Here is a 19,191-nt window from a genome sequence, read left to right on the forward strand (position 1 = left end):
TCTCTTCACTACCACTGGCTAGTAGTGAGTGTTTTAGTGAGATACTCCCTTCAGTACCACTGGCTAGTAGTGAGTGTTTCTAGTGAGAGACTCCCTTCAATATCACTGGCTAGGAGTGAGTGTTTCTAGTGAGAGACTCCCTTCACTATCATCTTCTAGTAGTGAGTGTTTCTAGTGAGAGACTCCCTTCACTGTCACTGGCTAGTATTGAGTGTTTCTAGAGATTCCCTTCACTACCACTGGCTAGGAGTGTTTTTTAGTGAGAGTCTCCCTTCACTACCACTGGCTAGTAGTGAGTGTTTATAGTGAGAGACTCCCTTCAATATCACTGGTTCATAGTGTTTCTAGTGAGAGACTCCCTTCACTACCACTTTCTAGTAGTGAGTGTTTCTAGTGAGACTCCCTTCACTGTCACTGGCTAGTAGTGTGTGTTTCTAGTAAGAGACTCCCTTCAATATCACTGGCTAGGAGTGTTTTTTAGTGAGAGTCTCCCTTCACTACCACTGGCTAGTAGTGAGTGTTTATAGTGAGAGACTCCCTTCAATATCACTGGTTCATAGTGAGTGTTTCTAGTGAGAGACTCCCTTCACTACCACTTGCTAGTAGTGAGTGTTTCTAGTGAGAGACTCCCTTCACTCTCACTGGTTCGTAGTGAGAGTTTCTAGTGAGAGACTCCCTTCAATATCACTGGTTCATAGTGAGTGTTTCTAGTGAGAGACTCCCTTCACTACCACTTGCTAGTAGTGAGTGTTTCTAGTGAGAGACTCCCTTCACTACCACTGGCTAGTCGTGTTTCTAGTGAGAGACTGCCTTCAATATCACTGGCTAGTAGTGAGTGTTTGTAGTGAGATACTCCCTTCACTACCACTGGCTAGTAGTGAGTGTTTCTAGTGAGAGACTCCCTTCAATATCACTGGCTAGGAGTGAGTGTTTTTTAGTGAGAGTCTCCCTTCACTACCACTGGCTAGTAGTGAGTGTTTATAGTGAAAGACTCCCTTCAATATCACTGGTTCATAGTGAGTGTTTCTAGTGAGAGACTCCGTTCACTACCACTTGTTATTAGTGAGTGTTTCTAGTGAGAGACTCCCTTCACTCTCACTGGTTCGTAGTGAGAGTTTCTAGTGAGAGACTCCCTTCAATATCACTGGTTCATAGTGAGTGTTTCTAGTGAGAGACTCCCTTCACTACCACTTGCTAGTAGTGAGTGTTTCTAGTGAGAGACTCCCTTCACTGTCATTGGCTAGTAGTGTTTCTAGTAAGAGACTCCCTTCACTACCACTGGCTAGTAGTGAGTGTTTCTAGTGAGAGACTCCGTTCACTATCACTGGCTAGTAGTGAGTGTTTCTAGTGAGACTCCCTTCACTGTCACTGGCTAGTAGTGAATGTTTCTAGTAAGAGACTCCCTTCAATATCACTGGCTAGGAGTGTTTTTTAGTGAGAGTCTCCCTTCACTACCACTGGCTAGTAGTGAGTGTTTATAGTGAGAGACTCTCTTCAATATCACTGGTTCATAGTGAGTGTTTCTAGTGAGAGTCTCCCTTCACTACCACTTGCTAGTAGTGAGTGTTTCTAGTGAGAGACTCCCTTCACTACCACTGGCTAGTCGTGAGTGTTTCTAGTGAGAGACTCCCTTCAATATCACTGGCTAGTAGTGAGTGTTTGTAGTCAGATACTCCCTTCACTACCACTGGCTAGTAGTGAGTGTTTCTAGTGAGAGACTCCCTTCACTGTCACTGGCTAGTAGTGAGTGTTTCTAGTAAGAGACTCACTTCACTACCACTGGCTAGTAATGTTTCTAGTGAGAGACTCCGTTCACGATCACTGGCTAGTAGTGAGTGTTTCTAGTGAGAGACTCCCTTCACTATCATCTTCTAGTAGTGAGTGTTTCTAGTGAGAGACTCCCTTCACTGTCACTGGCTAGTAGTGAATGTTTCTAGTAAGAGACTCCCTTCAATATCACTGGCTAGGAGTGTTTTTTAGTGAGAGTCTCCCTTCACTACCACTGGCTAGTAGTGAGTGTTTATATTGAGAGATTCTCTTCAATATCACTGGTTCATAGTGAGTGTTTCTAGTGAGAGACTCCCTTCACTACCACTTGCTAGTAGTGAGTGTTTCTAGTGAGAGTCTCCCTTCACTACCACTGGCTAGTAGTGAGTGTTTATAGTGAGAGACTCCCTTCAATATCACTGGTTCATAGTGAGTGTTTCTAGTGAGAGACTCCCTTCACTACCACTTGCTAGTAGTGAGTGTTTCTAGTGAGAGACTCCCTTCACTACCACTGGCTAGTCGTGTTTCTAGTGAGAGACTGCCTTCAATATCACTGGCTAGTAGTGAGTGTTTGTAGTGAGATACTCCCTTCACTACCACTGGCTAGTAGTGAGTGTTTCTAGTGAGAGACTCCCTTCACTGTCACGGGCTAGTATTGAGTGTTTCTAGAGAGAGACTCCCTTCACTACCACTGGCTAGTAGTGAGTGTTTCTAGTGAGAGACTCTCTTCACTACCACTGGCTAGTAGTGAGTGTTTCTAGTGAGAGACTCTCTTCACTACCACTTGCTAGTAGTGAGTGTTTCTAGTGAGAGACTCCCTTCACTGTCACTGGCTAGTAGTGAGTGTTTCTAGTGAGAGACTCCCTTCACTACCACTGGCTAGTAGTGAGTGTTTATAGTGAGAGACTCCCTTCAATATCACTGGTTCATAGTGTTTCTAGTGAGATACTCCCTTCACTACCACTTGCTAGTAGTAATTATTTCTAGTGAGAGACTCCCTTCACTGTCACTGGCTAGTAGTGAATGTTTCTAGTAAGAGACTCCCTTCAATATCACTGGCTAGGAGTGTTTTTTAGTGAGAGTCTCCCTTCACTACCACTGGCTAGTAGTGAGTGTTTATAGTGAGAGACTCCCTTCAATATCACTGGTTCATAGTGAGTGTTTCTAGTGAGAGACTCCCTTCACTACCACTTGCTAGTAGTGAGTGTTTCTAGTGAGAGACTCCCTTCACTCTCACTGGTTCGTAGTGAGAGTTTCTAGTGAGAGACTGCGTTCAATATCACTGGTTCATAGTGAGTGTTTCTAGTGAGAGACTCCCTTCACTACCACTTGCTAGTAGTGAGTGTTTCTAGTGAGAGACTCCCTTCACTACCACTGGCTAGTCGTGAGTGTTTCTAGTGAGAGACTCCCTTCAATATCACTGGCTAGTAGTGAGTGTTTGTAGTTAGATACTCCCTTCACTACCACTGGCTAGTAGTGAGTGTTTCTAGTGAGAGACTCCGTTCACGATCACTGGCTATTAGTGAGTGTTTCTCGTGAGAGACTCCCTTCACTATCATCTTCTAGTAGTGAGTGTTTCTAGTGAGAGACTCCCTTCACTACCACTGGCTAGTAGCGAGTGTTTCTAGTGAGAGACTCCCTTCACTACCACTGGCTAGTAGTGAGTGTTTCTAGTGAGAGACTCCCTTCACTATCATCTTCTAGTAGTGAGTGTTTCTAGTGAGAGACTCCCTTCACTGTCACTGGCTAGTGTTGAGTGTTTCTAGAGATTCCCTTCACTACCACTGGCTAGGAGTGTTTTTTAGTGAGAGTCTCCCTTCACTACCACTGGCTAGTAGTGAGTGTTTATAGTGAGAGACTCCCTTCAATATCACTGGTTCATAGTGTTTCTAGTGAGAGACTCCCTTCACTACCACTTTCTAGTAGTGAGTGTTTCTAGTGAGACTCCCTTCACTGTCACTGGCTAGTAGTGTGTGTTTCTAGTAAGAGACTCCCTTCAATATCACTGGCTAGGAGTGTTTTTTAGTGAGAGTCTCCCTTCACTACCACTGGCTAGTAGTGAGTGTTTATAGTGAGAGACTCCCTTCAATATCACTGGTTCATAGTGAGTGTTTCTAGAGAGAGACTCCCTTCACTACCACTGGCTAGTATTGAGTGTTTCTAGAGAGAGACTCCCTTCACTACCACTGGCTAGTAGTGAATGTTTCTAGTAAGAGACTCCCTTCAATATCACTCGCTAGGAGTGTTTTTTAGTGAGAGTCTCCCTTCACTACCACTGGCTAGTAGTGAGTGTTTATAGTGAGAGACTCTCTTCAATATCACTGGTTCATAGTGAGTGTTTCTAGTGAGAGACTCCCTTCACTACCACTTGCTAGTAGTGAGTGTTTCTAGTGAGAGACTCCCTTCACTACCACTGGCTAGTCGTGTTTCTAGTGAGAGACTGCCTTCAATATCACTGGCTAGTAGTGAGTGTTTGTAGTGAGATACTCCCTTCACTACCACTGGCTAGTAGTGAGTGTTTCTAGTGAGAGACTCCCTTCAATATCACTGGCTAGGAGTGAGTGTTTTTTAGTGAGAGTCTCCCTTCACTACCACTGGCTAGTAGTGAGTGTTTATAGTGAAAGACTCCCTTCAATATCACTGGTTCATAGTGAGTGTTTCTAGTGAGAGACTCCGTTCACTACCACTTGTTATTAGTGAGTGTTTCTAGTGAGAGACTCCCTTCACTCTCACTGGTTCGTAGTGAGAGTTTCTAGTGAGAGACTCCCTTCAATATCACTGGTTCATAGTGAGTGTTTCTAGTGAGAGACTCCCTTCACTACCACTTGCTAGTAGTGAGTGTTTCTAGTGAGAGACTCCCTTCACTGTCATTGGCTAGTAGTGTTTCTAGTAAGAGACTCCCTTCACTACCACTGGCTAGTAGTGAGTGTTTCTAGTGAGAGACTCCATTCACTATCACTGGCTAGTAGTGAGTGTTTCTAGTGAGACTCCCTTCACTGTCACTGGCTAGTAGTGAATGTTTCTAGTAAGAGACTCCCTTCAATATCACTCGCTAGGAGTGTTTTTAGTGAGAGTCTCCCTTCACTACCACTGGCTAGTAGTGAGTGTTTATAGTGAGAGACTCTCTTCAATATCACTGGTTCATAGTGAGTGTTTCTAGTGAGAGACTCCCTTCACTACCACTTGCTAGTAGTGAGTGTTTCTAGTGAGAGACTCCCTTCACTACCACTGGCTAGTCGTGAGTGTTTCTAGTGAGAGACTCCCTTCAATATCACTGGCTAGTAGTGAGTGTTTGTAGTCAGATACTCCCTTCACTACCACTGGCTAGTAGTGAGTGTTTCTAGTGAGAGACTCCCTTCACTGTCACTGGCTAGTAGTGAGTGTTTCTAGTAAGAGACTCACTTCATTACCACTGGCTAGTAATGTTTCTAGTAAGAGACTCCGTTCACGATCACTGGCTAGTAGTGAGTGTTTCTAGTGAGAGACTCCCTTCACTATCATCTTCTAGTAGTGAGTGTTTCTAGTGAGAGACTCCCTTCACTGTCACGGGCTAGTATTGAGTGTTTCTAGAGAGAGACTCCCTTCACTACCACTGGCTAGTAGTGAGTGTTTCTAGTGAGAGACTCTCTTCACTACCACTGGCTAGTAGTGAGTGTTTGTAGTGAGATACTCCCTTCACTACCACTGGCTATTAGTGAGTGTTTCTAGTGAGAGACTCCCTTCAATATTACTGGCTAGGAGTGAGTGTTTTTTAGTGAGAGTCTCCCTTCACTACCACTGGCTAGTAGTGTTTATAGTGAGAGACTCCCTTCAATATCACTGGTTCATAGTGTGTTTCTAGTGAGAGACTCCCTTCACTACCACTTGCTAGTATTGAGTGTTTCTAGTGAGAGACTCCCTTCACTGTCACTGGCTAGTAGTGAGTGTTTCTAGTAAGAGGCTCCCTTCACTACCACTGGCTAGTAGTGAGTGTTTCTAGTGAGAGATTCCCTTCACTATCATCTTCTAGTAGTGAGTGTTTCTAGTGAGAGACTCCCTTCACTGTCACTGGCTAGTATTGAGTGTTTCTAGAGAGACTCCCTTCACTACCACTGGCTAGTAGTGAGTGTTTCTAGTGAGAGACTCTCTTCACTACCACTGGCTAGTAGTGAGTGTTTGTAGTGAGATACTCCCTTCAGTACCACTGGCTAGTAGTGAGTGTTTCTAGTGAGAGACTCCCTTCAATATCACTGGCTAGGAGTGAGTGTTTTTTAGTGAGAGTCTCCCTTCACTACCACTGGCTAGTAGTGAGTGTTTCTAGTGAGAGACTCCCTTCAATATCACTGGCTAGCAATGAGTGTTTCTAGTGAGAGACTCCCTTCACTGTCTCATTGGCTAGTTGTGAGTGTTTCTAGTGAGAGATTCCCTTCACTACCACTGGCTAGTTGTGAGTGTTTCTAGTGAGAGACTCCCTTCACAATCACTGGCTAGTAGTGAGTGTTTCTAGTGAGAGGCTCCTTTCACTGTCACTGGCTAGTAGTGAGTGTTTCTAGTGAGACTCCCTTCACTACCACTGGCTAGTAGTGAGTGTTTCTAGTGAGAGACTCCCTTGACTACCACTGGCTAGTACTGAGTGTTTCTAGTGAGAGACTCCCTTCACTATGACTGGCTAGTAGTGAGTGTTTCTATTGAGAGACTCCCTTCACTACCACTGGCTAATAGTGAGTGTTTCTAGTGAGAGACTCCATTCACTATCACTGGCTAGTAGTGAGTGTTTCTAGTAAGAGACTCCCTTCACTACCACTGGCTAGTAGCGAGTGTTTCTAGTGAGAGACTCCGTTCACTATCACTGGCTAGTAGTGAGTGTTTCTAGTGAGACTCCCTTCACTGTCACTGGCTAGTAGTGAGTGTTTCTAGTGAGAGACTCCCTTCACTATCATCTTCTAGTAGTGAGTGTTTCTAGTGAGAGACTCCCTTCACTGTCACTGGCTAGTATTGAGTGTTTCTAGTGAGAGATGCTCTTCACTACCACTGGCTAGTAGTGAGTGTTTCTAGTGAGAGACTCCCTTCACTATCATCTTTTAGTAGTGAGTGTTTCTAGTGAGAGACTCCCTTCACTACCACTGGCTAGTAGTGAGTGTTTCTAGTGAGAGACACTCTTCACTACCACTGGCTAGTAGTGAGTGTTTGTAGTGAGATACTCCCTTCACTACCACTGGCTAGTAGTGAGTGTTTCTAGTGAGAGACTCCCTTTAATATTACTGGCTAGGAGTGTTTTTTAGTGAGAGTCTCCCTTCACTACCACTGGCTAGTAGTGAGTGTTTATAGTGAGAGACTCCCTTCAATATCACTGGTTCATAGTGAGTGTTTTTAGTGAGAGACTCCCTTCACTACCACTTGCTAGTAGTGAGTGTTTCTAGTGAGAGACTCCCTTCACTGTCACTGGCTAGTAGTGAGTGTTTCTAGTAAGAGACTCCCTTCACTACCACTGGCTAGTAGCGAGTGTTTCTAGTGAGAGACTCCGTTCACTATCACTGGCTAGTAGTGAGTGTTTCTAGTGAGAGACTCCCTTCACTGTCACTGGCTAGTAGTGAGTGTTTCTAGTGAGAGACTCCCTTCACTATCATCTTCTAGTAGTGAGTGTTTCTAGTGCGAGACTCCCTTCACTGTCACTGGCTAGTATTGAGTGTTTCTAGAGAGACTCCCTTCACTACCACTGGCTAGTAGTGAGTGTTTCTAGTGAGAGACTCCCTTCACTTCCACTGGCTAGTAGTGAGTGTTTGTAGTGAGATACTCCCTTCAGTACCACTGGCTAGTAGTGAGTGTTTCTAGTGCGAGACTCCCTTCACTTTCACTGGCTAGTATTGAGTGTTTCTAGAGAGACTCCCTTCACTACCACTGGCTAGTAGTGAGTGTTTCTAGTGAGAGACTCCCTTCAGTACCACTGGCTAGTAGTGAGTGTTTATAGTGAGAGACTCCCTTCAATATCACTGGTTCATAGTGAGTGTTTCTAGTGAGAGACTCCCTTCACTACCACTGGCTAGTAGTGAGTGTTTCTAGTGAGAGACTCCCTTCAATATCACTGGCTAGCAATGAGAGTTTCTAGTGAGAGACTCCCTTCACTGTCTCATTGGCTAGTAGTGAGTGTTTCTAGTGAGAGACTCCCTTCACTACCACTGGCTAGTAGTGAGTGTTTCTAGTGAGAGACTCCCTTCACAATCACTGGCTAGTAGCGAGTGTTTCTAGTGAGAGACTCCGTTCACTATCACTGGCTAGTAGTGAGTGTTTCTAGTGAGACTCCCTTCACTGTCACTGGCTAGTAGTGAGTGTTTCTAGTGAGAGACTCCCTTCACTGTCACTGGCTAGTAGTGAGTGTTTCTAGTGAGAGACTCCCTTCACTATCATCTTCTAGTAGTGAGTGTTTCTAGTGCGAGACTCCCTTCACTGTCACTGGCTAGTATTGAGTGTTTCTAGAGAGACTCCCTTCACTACCACTGGCTAGTAGTGAGTGTTTCTAGTGAGAGACTCCCTTCACTTCCACTGGCTAGTAGTGAGTGTTTGTAGTGAGATACTCCCTTCAGTACCACTGGCTAGTAGTGAGTGTTTCTAGTGCGAGACTCCCTTCACTTTCACTGGCTAGTATTGAGTGTTTCTAGAGAGACTCCCTTCACTACCACTGGCTAGTAGTGAGTGTTTCTAGTGAGAGACTCCCTTCAGTACCACTGGCTAGTAGTGAGTGTTTATAGTGAGAGACTCCCTTCAATATCACTGGTTCATAGTGAGTGTTTCTAGTGAGAGACTCCCTTCACTACCACTGGCTAGTAGTGAGTGTTTCTAGTGAGAGACTCCCTTCAATATCACTGGCTAGCAATGAGAGTTTCTAGTGAGAGTCTCCCTTCACTGTCTCATTGGCTAGTAGTGAGTGTTTCTAGTGAGAGACTCCCTTCACTACCACTGACTAGTAGTGAGTGTTTCTAGTGAGAGACTCCCTTCACAATCACTGGCTAGTAGCGAGTGTTTCTAGTGAGAGACTCCGTTCACTATCACTGGCTAGTAGTGAGTGTTTCTAGTGAGACTCCCTTCACTGTCACTGGCTAGTAGTGAGTGTTTCTAGTGAGAGACTCCCTTCACTACCACTGGCTAGTAGTGAGTGTTTCTAGTGAGAGACTCCCTTCACTATCATCTTCTAGTAGTGAGTGTTTCTAGTGAGAGACTCCCTTCACTGTCACTGGCTAGTATTGAGTGTTTCTAGTGAGAGATGCTCTTCACTACCACTGGCTAGTAGTGAGTGTTTCTAGTGAGAGACTCCCTTCACTATCATCTTTTAGTAGTGAGTGTTTCTAGTGAGAGACTCCCTTCACTACCACTGGCTAGTAGTGAGTGTTTCTAGTGAGAGACGCTCTTCACTACCACTGGCTAGCAGTGAGTGTTTGTAGTGAGATACTCCCTTCACTACCACTGGCTAGTAGTGAGTGTTTCTAGTGAGAGACTCCCATTAATATTACTGGCTAGGAGTGTTTTTTAGTGAGAGTCTCCCTTCACTACCACTGGCTAGTAGTGAGTGTTTATAGTGAGAGACTCCCTTCAATATCACTGGTTCATAGTGAGTGTTTCTAGTGAGAGACTCCCTTCACTACCACTTGCTAGTAGTGAGTGTTTCTAGTGAGAGACTCCCTTCACTGTCACTGGCTAGTAGTGAGTGTTTCTAGTAAGAGACTCCCTTCACTACCACTGGCTAGTAGCGAGTGTTTCTAGTGAGAGACTCCGTTCACTATCACTGGCTAGTAGTGAGTGTTTCTAGTGAGAGACTCCCTTCACTGTCACTGGCTAGTAGTGAGTGTTTCTAGTAAGAGACTCCCTTCACTACCACTGGCTAGTAGTGAGTGTTTCTAGTGAGAGACTCCCTTCACTATCATCTTCTAGTAGTGAGTGTTTCTAGTGCGAGACTCCCTTCACTGTCACTGGCTAGTATTGAGTGTTTCTAGAGAGACTCCCTTCACTACCACTGGCTAGTAGTGAGTGTTTCTAGTGAGAGACTCTCTTCACTTCCACTGGCTAGTAGTGAGTGTTTGTAGTGAGATACTCCCTTCAGTACCACTGGCTAGTAGTGAGTGTTTCTAGTGCGAGACTCCCTTCACTGTCACTGGCTAGTATTGAGTGTTTCTAGAGAGACTCCCTTCACTACCACTGGCTAGTAGTGAGTGTTTCTAGTGAGAGACTCCCTTCAGTACCACTGGCTAGTAGTGAGTGTTTATAGTGAGAGACTCCGTTCACTATCACTGGCTAGTAGTGAGTGTTTCTAGTGAGAGACTCCGTTCACTATCACTGGCTAGTATTGAGTGTTTCTAGTGAGAGACTCCCTTCACTGTCACTGGCTAGTAGTGAGTGTTTCTAGTGAGAGACTCCCTTCACTATCATCTTCTAGTAGTGAGTGTTTCTAGTGAGAGACTCCCTTCACTATCATCTTCTAGTAGTGAGTGTTTCTAGTGCAAGACTCCCTTCACTGTCACTGGCTAGTATTGAGTGTTTCTAGAGAGACTCCCTTCACTACCACTGGCTAGTAGTGAGTGTTTCTAGTGAGAGACTCTCTTCACTTCCACTGGCTAGTAGTGAGTGTTTGTAGTGAGATACTCCCTTCAGTACCACTGGCTAGTAGTGAGTGTTTCTAGTGCGAGACTCCCTTCACTGTCACTGGCTAGTATTGAGTGTTTCTAGAGAGACTCCCTTCACTACCACTGGCTAGTAGTGAGTGTTTCTAGTGAGAGACTCCCTTCAGTACCACTGGCTAGTAGTGAGTGTTTATAGTGAGAGACTCTGTTCACTATCACTGGCTAGTAGTGAGTGTTTCTAGTGAGAGACTCCGTTCACTACCACTGGCTAGTAGTGAGTGTTTCTAGTGAGAGACTCCCTTCACTATCATCTTTTAGTAGTGAGTGTTTCTAGTGAGAGACTCCCTTCACTACCACTGGCTAGTAGTGAGTGTTTCTAGTGAGAGACGCTCTTCACTACCACTGGCTAGCAGTGAGTGTTTGTAGTGAGATACTCCCTTCACTACCACTGGCTAGTAGTGAGTGTTTCTAGTGAGAGACTCCCTTTAATATTACTGGCTAGGAGTGTTTTTAGTGAGAGTCTCCCTTCACTACCACTGGCTAGTAGTGAGTGTTTCTAGTGAGAGACTCCCTTCAATATCACTGGTTCATAGTGAGTGTTTCTAGTGAGAGACTCCCTTCACTACCACTTGCTAGTAGTGAGTGTTTCTAGTGAGAGACTCCCTTCACTGTCACTGGCTAGTAGTGAGTGTTTCTAGTAAGAGACTCCCTTCACTACCACTGGCTAGTAGCGAGTGTTTCTAGTGAGAGACTCCGTTCACTATCACTGGCTAGTAGTGAGTGTTTCTAGTGAGAGACTCCCTTCACTGTCACTGGCTAGTAGTGAGTGTTTCTAGTAAGAGACTCCCTTCACTACCACTGGCTAGTAGTGAGTGTTTCTAGTGAGAGACTCCCTTCACTATCATCTTCTAGTAGTGAGTGTTTCTAGTGCGAGACTCCCTTCACTGTCACTGGCTAGTATTGAGTGTTTCTAGAGAGACTCCCTTCACTACCACTGGCTAGTAGTGAGTGTTTCTAGTGAGAGACTCTCTTCACTTCCACTGGCTAGTAGTGAGTGTTTGTAGTGAGATACTCCCTTCAGTACCACTGGCTAGTAGTGAGTGTTTCTAGTGCGAGACTCCCTTCACTGTCACTGGCTAGTATTGAGTGTTTCTAGAGAGACTCCCTTCACTACCACTGGCTAGTAGTGAGTGTTTCTAGTGAGAGACTCCCTTCAGTACCACTGGCTAGTAGTGAGTGTTTATAGTGAGAGACTCCGTTCACTATCACTGGCTAGTAGTGAGTGTTTCTAGTGAGAGACTCCGTTCACTATCACTGGCTAGTAGTGAGTGTTTCTAGTGAGAGACTCCCTTCACTGTCACTGGCTAGTAGTGAGTGTTTCTAGTGAGAGACTCCCTTCACTATCATCTTCTAGTAGTGAGTGTTTCTAGTGCGAGACTCCCTTCACTGTCACTGGCTAGTATTGAGTGTTTCTAGAGAGACTCCCTTCACTACCACTGGATAGTAGTGAGTGTTTCTAGTGAGAGACTCCCTTCACTTCCACTGGCTAGTAGTGAGTGTTTCTAGTGAGAGACTCCCTTCACAATCACTGGCTAGTAGCGAGTGTTTCTAGTGAGAGACTCCGTTCACTATCACTGGCTAGTAGTGAGTGTTTCTAGTGAGACTCCCTTCACTGTCACTGGCTAGTAGTGAGTGTTTCTAGTGAGAGACTCCCTTCACTACCACTGGCTAGTAGTGAGTGTTTCTAGTGAGAGACTCCCTTCACTATCATCTTCTAGTAGTGAGTGTTTCTAGTGAGAGACTCCCTTCACTGTCACTGGCTAGTATTGAGTGTTTCTAGTGAGAGACGCTCTTCACTACCACTGGCTAGTAGTGAGTGTTTCTAGTGAAAGACTCCCTTCACTATCATCTTTTAGTAGTGAGTGTTTCTAGTGAGAGACTCCCTGCACTACCACTGGCTAGTAGTGAGTGTTTCTAGTGAGAGACGCTCTTCACTACCACTGGCTAGTAGTGAGTGTTTGTAGTGAGATACTCCCTTCACTACCACTGGCTAGTAGTGAGTGTTTCTAGCGAGAGACTCCCTTTAATATTACTGGCTAGGAGTGTTTTTTAGTGAGAGTCTCCCTTCACTACCACTGGCTAGTAGTGAGTGTTTATAGTGAGAGACTCCCTTCAATATCACTGGTTCATAATGAGTGTTTCTAGTGAGAGACTCTCTTCACTACCACTTGCTAGTAGTGAGTGTTTCTAGTAAGAGACTCCCTTCACTACCACTGGCTAGTAGCGAGTGTTTCTAGTGAGAGACTCCGTTCACTATCACTGGCTAGTAGTGAGTGTTTCTAGTGAGAGACTCCCTTCACTATCATCTTCTAGTAGTGAGTGTTTCTAGTGCGAGTCTCCCTTCACTGTCACTGGCTAGTATTGAGTGTTTCTAGAGAGACTCCCTTCACTACCACTGGCTAGTAGTGAGTGTTTCTAGTGAGAGACTCCCTTCAGTACCACTGGCTAGTAGTGAGTGTTTATAGTGAGAGACTCCCTTCAATATCACTGGTTCATAGTGAGTGTTTCTAGTGAGAGACTCCCTTCACTACCACTGGCTAGTAGTGAGTGTTTCTAGTGAGATACTCCCTTCAATATCACTGGCTAGCAATGAGAGTTTCTAGTGAGAGACTCCCTTCACTGTCTCATTGGCTAGTAGTGAGTGTTTCTAGTGAGAGACTCCCTTCACTACCACTGGCTAGTAGTGAGTGTTTCTAGTGAGAGCCTCCCTTCACAATCACTGGCTAGTAGTGAGTGTTTCTAGTGAGAGGCTCCTTTCACTGTCACTGGCTAGTAGTGAGTGTTTCTAGTGAGACTCCCTTCACTACCACTGGCTAGTAGTGAGTGTTTCTAGTGAGACTCCCTTCCCTACCACTGGCTAGTAGTGAGTGTTTCTAGTGAGAGACTCCCTTCACTACCACTGGCAAGTAGTGAGTGTTTCGAGTGAGAGACTCCCTACACTATGACTGGCTAGTAGTGAGTGTTTCTATTGAGAGACTCCCTTCACTACCACTGGCTAGTAGTGAGTGTTTCTAGTGAGAGACTCCGTTCACTATCACTGGCTAGTAGTGAGTGTTTCTAGTGAGAGACTCCCTTCACTGTCACTGGCTAGTATTGAGTGTTTCTAGAGAGACTCCCTTCACTACCACTGGCTAGTAGTGAGTGTTTCTAGTGAGAGACTCTTCACTACCACTGGCTAGTAGTTAGTGTTTGTAGTGAGATACTCCCTTCAGTACCACTGGCTAGTAGTGTTTCTAGTGAGAGACTCCCTTCAATATCACTTGCTAGGAGTGAGTGTTTTTTAGTGAGAGTCTCCCTTCACTACCACTGGCTAGTAGTGAGTGTTTTGAGTGAGAGACTCCCTTCAATATCACTGGCTAGCAATGAGTGTTTCTAGTGAGACTCCCTTCACTGTCTCATTGGCTAGTAGTGAGTGTTTCTAGTGAGAGACTCCCTTCACTACCACTGGCTAGTAGTGAGTGTTTCTAGTGAGAGACTCCCTTCACAATCACTGGCTAGTAGTGAGTGTTTCTAGTGAGAGGCTCCTTTCACTGTCACTGGCTAGTAGTGAGTGTTTCTAGTGAGACTCCCTTCACTACCACTGGCTAGTAGTGAGTGTTTCTAGTGAGAAACTCCCTTCACTACCACTGGCTAGTAGTGAGCGTTTCTAGTGAGAGACTCCCTTCACTATGACTGGCTAGTAGTGAGTGTTTCTAGTGAGAGACTCCCTTCACTACCACTGGCTAGTAGTGAGTGTTTCTAGTGAGAAACTCCCTTCACTGTGTCATTGGCTAGTAGTGAGTGTTTCTAGTGAGAGTCTCCCTTCACTGTCACTAGCTAGTAGTGTTTCTAGTGAGACTCCCTTCACTACCACTGGCTAGTAGTGAGTGTTTCTAGTGAGAGACTCCCTTCACTACCACTGGCTAGTAGTGAGTGTTTCTAGTGAGAGACTCCCTTCAATATCACTGGCTAGTAGTGAGTGTTTCTAGTGAGAGACTCCCTTCACTATCACTGGCTAGTAGTGTTTCTAGTGAGAGACTCCCTTCACTACCACTGGCTAGTAATGAGTGTTTCTAGTGAAAGACTCCCTTCACTGTCTCATTGGCTTGCAGTGCCTGCTTGTAGCGAGTACTTCTATTGAGAGGATCGCTTCACTCGCTCACTGGCTTGTGTGCTGCGGTTGCCAGGAGATGTTGACTCCGTATGACGGGGTGTGTGTGTGACGAGGTGTGTGTGTGTGTGACTAGGTGTGTGTGTGACGAGGTGTGTGTGACGAGGTGTGTGTGTGACGAGGTGTGTGTGACAAGGTATGTGTGTGTGGCGAGGTGTGTGTGTGACGAGGTGTGTGTGTGTGCCGAGGTGTGTGTGGACCCCCCTAATGGAACATCTTCGCCGGTTAGAAACATTTAGGCTAGCCTGCCTACGATCCATCCTGGGTTTAACCAGACTGGATTGTGTGAGGAGCTCACAAATCCTTGAAAGATCTGGGCAAGGTCCCATCGGTGAGCTCCTCTGGCGGGCAAGGCTGCGATGGCTGGGTCATGTAGCCCGCATGCCCAGCCACCGCATGCCGAAACTGCTTTTGTTCGGCCGGATCGAGGGGGCTAAACGGGCGCGGCACGGGCTAGAGAAGATATGGAGTGACGTGGTACAGGAGGACGTGGAGCTGAGTGGACTTGCCGATGACTGGTACCAGCGGTGTCAAGATCGGCCTCTGTGGAGGAGGCTCGTGAAGGATGCTACTCCGTTGCTGTTGGAGGTAGTCGCCCTCCAACAGCAACGGAGGGCGGAGGATCGACGCTCACACCAACGAGCGGAGCGCCGGGTGGCTAAGGCACAGCAGGTTGGCACAGTAGGGGGCACAGGTGGTGCATCAGCCAGTCATCTCAGTCATCTCAGTCAGTCGACCTGTGGCACCTGGGTCTGCTCCGTGACCTCCTGCCAGCGGGCGTTCGACACTTCACGTGGCCTCAAGGTGCACATGGCCTGGCACAAGCATCGTGGTGACGTCACCGCCACTTAGTGGTGAATGGCGGTTGTTGTTGTGTGACGAGGTGTGTGTGTGTGACGAGGTGTGTGTGTGAGACGAGGTGTGCGTGTGACGAGGTGTGTGTGTGTGACGAGGTGTGTGTGCCGAGGTGTGTGTGTGACGAGGTGTGTGTGACGAGGTGTGTGTGACGAGGTGTGTTTGTGTGACGAGGTGTGTGTGAGACGAGGTGGGTGTGTGACGAGGTGGGTGTGTGACGAGGTGTGTGTGTGACGAGGTTTGTGTGTGTGACGAGGGATGTGTGTGTGACGAAGTGTGTGTGTGTGACGAAGTGTGTGTGTGACGAGGTGTGTGTGTGACGAGGTGTGTGTGACGAAGTGTGTGTGTGACGAGGTGTGTGTGTGACGAGGTGTGTGTGTGTGATGAGGTGTGTGTGACAAGGTGTGTGTGTGTGACGAGGTGCAGGGCGTGAGCGACGAGGTGTGGGCCACGGTGGTGGCCCTGGTGTGGCTGCACGCGCTGGCCCCAGACCACCACGATGAGTGGGAGCTGCTGGCACTCAAGGCCTCGTCCTGGCTGCGTGGGCAAGGTGAGTGTGGTGAGTGTGACGAGGTGAGGGTGATAAGGTGAGCGTGATGAAGTGACTGTGATCAGGTGAGGAGTGGGAGCTGTTGGGATTCAAGGCCTCGGCCTGGCTGTGTGGGTGAGTGTGACGAGGTGAGTGACAATGTTGCTAATGGTGAAGTTGCTGATGATGATGTTCATGACGATGATAACGATGTTGCTGATGATGATGTTACTGATGGCGACGATAGTGCTGATGACGATGTTGATGATGACGATGATGTTGCTGGTGACAATGTAGCAGACGATCTTGATGATCATGTTACTGATGGTGATGATGTTGCTGGTGACAATGATGTTGCTGGTGACAATGATGTTGCTGATGACGATGTTGATGACGATGTTGCTGATGATGATGATACTGATGATGACGATATTGCTGATCGATGTGCTTCCAGCTGTGGACCTGACACTCTGCGTGAAAGCCGCCAATCAGCTGCTGAAGACGAACGTCGATGCAGCAAAGCTGTAGCCCAGTCGGTTACCTGGCAACCATCATGAGCTTCCTGTTAACCGCTATCCTGTACGTTACAATTCCCAATCCAAAATCCTATACATTACCATCCCCATACTATAACCGCAATCCTATAAATGACCATCCCCATCATATAACCGCTTTGCTTATACATTAACATCAGCATCCTGTTAACCTCAATCCTATACATTACCATCCCCATACTATAACCACAATACTATAAACTACTATCCCCATCCTATAACTTTTCTTATACATTAACATCAGTATCAATTTAACTCCAATGTTATTCCTTACTGTTAGCATCACCAGCCTTCATCCCCTGTCACTCATGGCCCGTCGCCTCTTGTGTCTCCAGGCATCGCTGCACCGCCCCTACTGTACCACCCACCGCCCTACTGTACCTTGCACAGCCCCTACTGTACCCCACACCGATCCTACTGTACCTTGCACAGGCCCTACTGTACCCCACACCGCTCCAACTGTACCCCACACTGTTCTAACTGTACCCTACACCACCCCTGCTGTACCGCGCACTGCCCCTACTGTACCGCGCACTGCCCCTACTGTACCCCACACCACCCCTACTGTACCCCGCACTGTTCTAACTGTACCCCACACCACCCCTACTATACCCTGCACTGCCATCACGCTGTGCTCTGCCTCCGCACCCCCCACCCCGCCGTGCTCTTTTTCGTCAGTTTCTTAAAACAACCCGTTGTGAGTGAATCGACGCATTTTTGCCTGGAGTTACGTCTCCCCTTAAAGTTTTGTTGGCGACGTTGAATTGAACCGACGTCAATAGATGACTTGCTGTCAACAGTAGCAGCAGCAACAGCAACTTCGTTTCCTTATTTGGGGGAAAAAAAACAGAAACTTCGCATGACCTTCCTCCAAAAACAGAGGTCAGACTTGGCCAGGCTTTCATGGGTTAACAATTGTTATAAGAAATCATGGGCTTACGGGATCGGTGGGAGGGGTGAGTTGTATCCACAAACATTTCTGGGCAAGACCGGAAGGTTGACGCATGTTGAGATGCAAAGCCAGTGTCAGAGATTATACCATGAGTGGTAGATTAAATTCAAGTGTCTGGAATGTCTGGCCCCTGTAATTATCTGTGTTGAAGCTCATAAACTATTAAACTATGTTTTTATTTTACCAGGTGTAAGGCCCCATTGAGCTGTGTAGCTCTTTTTCAGAAGCCCTGACCTGGCTATCAACGAAGTGGGCTCATTATCGCGTGGACATTCATAGCGGCAGCCAATTACTCTAAATGTGATGTTGATTCTAAATGTGGAGGAAAAAAAACGGACGACCCGGAGAAAAAAAAGCCACGCGACCACAGAGAGAGAGACGCAAACTCCAAATGTACAGAAGGCATCAGGGTCAGGATCGAACCCACGATCTTCTGTATACCAGGCGGGGTAGTTAACATCTTATAGCCACCGTGATGATGAGAGAGACACGCAAACTCCAAATGTACAGAAGGCATCAGGGTCAGGATCTAACCCACGAATCACTGCATTTCACACGAGGTGGTTAACATCTCCGAGCCACCGTGGCGCCCCGAATAATGGCCGCATTGGAGACACTCGGGACCATAGGTGTCGAGAGATCCTGGGTTTGAAGTTGGGAAAAATCAACTAACGCTTAAAAAGCAAACCGATCGACAATTCACGCCAAATTAAGCAAGACGCTATGGATTCCTTTGCATAATAATCCCCCGTCTCTCCACGTAAAAAAAAAGTTTCTCATACTACCTACCCGCCAGCCGCATGGCCTTCTGGTAGTGGGTAATTTCAGCAGATTTGGTTAAGCAGAAGCAAAGCTCTGGACTGGGGTTTGTCATTTGGTGTCTCAGCAGCAGCAGCAGCATAGTCAAGCTCTGCATAGACCAATACTGGCGAATTGTCCAGATGCTTACATACAAGGAACTCTATATATACTCTATGGGGGTCTTAGTTTAACACAGAATTATGCCTTATTTTGAGCTGTGCAGGATTATGATCTTGAGTTTCTATACAAAGAACACTTTTGCAATTTCTCACTGCACATTTTGTAGTTCACACAGCGTCATGAGCTGTACCGTGATGGTCAAGTCAAAAATTTACGTTTGGTAACGCAATCTGCCTCGGTGTGTGTTTGCAGTGACAACTGTCAGGTTCATAGTGGCCGTGTTATGGGCACACTGAAGCGATCAATGCCGAGGTTCCTGAGTTCAAGACCCGGGTCTGGGTGTCTCAGGAGGTTCATAGTGGCCGTGTCCATAGACACTGAAGCCATCAATTTAGAGTGCCTAAGTTCAACACCCGTGTCTAGGTGTCTCAGGAGGTTCATAGTGGCTTTGTCCATAGACACTGAAGCCATCAATGCGAGAGCCTGAGTTCAAGACCTGGGTCTGAATGTCTCAGAAGGTTTCGTAATGGGCCATGTCAGGGACACTGAGCCAGCACTGCTGGGATCCTGGGTTCAAGCCCTGGAACTGGGATGCATCCCACTGCCTTCATGTCCACAATGGCCTATGTTAAAAACTGAGGTGAAATATACTCCAGTGTCTGGGAATGAATTTACACATACGGCTTTACTTTTTACTGTTCGGTGTGGTAAATGGGTGTCTGGTTGGTTTGCAGAGTTTACTATGGTTTTTAATGTTGAATGTCTACGCTTTTAAGCTTCAGGAAAATAAAATGCAGTCTACTAAACGTCGCAAA

At 46.5% G+C, this 19,191-nt stretch overlaps 1 protein-coding gene across 7 annotated transcripts in view; it reads left to right on the plus strand.

The window, feature by feature from the left end:
- Nucleotides 1-19,191, plus strand: part of LOC116958567 (von Willebrand factor A domain-containing protein 5A-like) — a 97,070-nt gene extending 77,879 nt beyond the window's left edge. For 6 of the 7 annotated variants that reach the window (XM_076057176.1, XM_076057178.1, XM_076057180.1 and 3 more), the window contains 2 exons: nucleotides 15,847-15,970; nucleotides 16,404-19,191. In XM_076057176.1, the coding sequence (XP_075913291.1) occupies nucleotides 15,847-15,970; nucleotides 16,404-16,477 (198 nt within the window). In that variant the 3' untranslated portion in view covers nucleotides 16,478-19,191. The remainder of the gene's footprint in view (nucleotides 1-15,846; nucleotides 15,971-16,403) is intronic. The other variant, XR_012931139.1, reaches the window with a different exon arrangement.

The sequence above is a fragment of the Petromyzon marinus genome, chromosome 80, assembly GCF_048934315.1.
Source record: "Petromyzon marinus isolate PM22_M1 ecotype Great Lakes invasive population chromosome 80, UKy_Petmar_22M1.pri1.0, whole genome shotgun sequence".
In the NCBI taxonomy this organism is placed as follows: domain Eukaryota; kingdom Metazoa; phylum Chordata; class Hyperoartia; order Petromyzontiformes; family Petromyzontidae; genus Petromyzon; species Petromyzon marinus.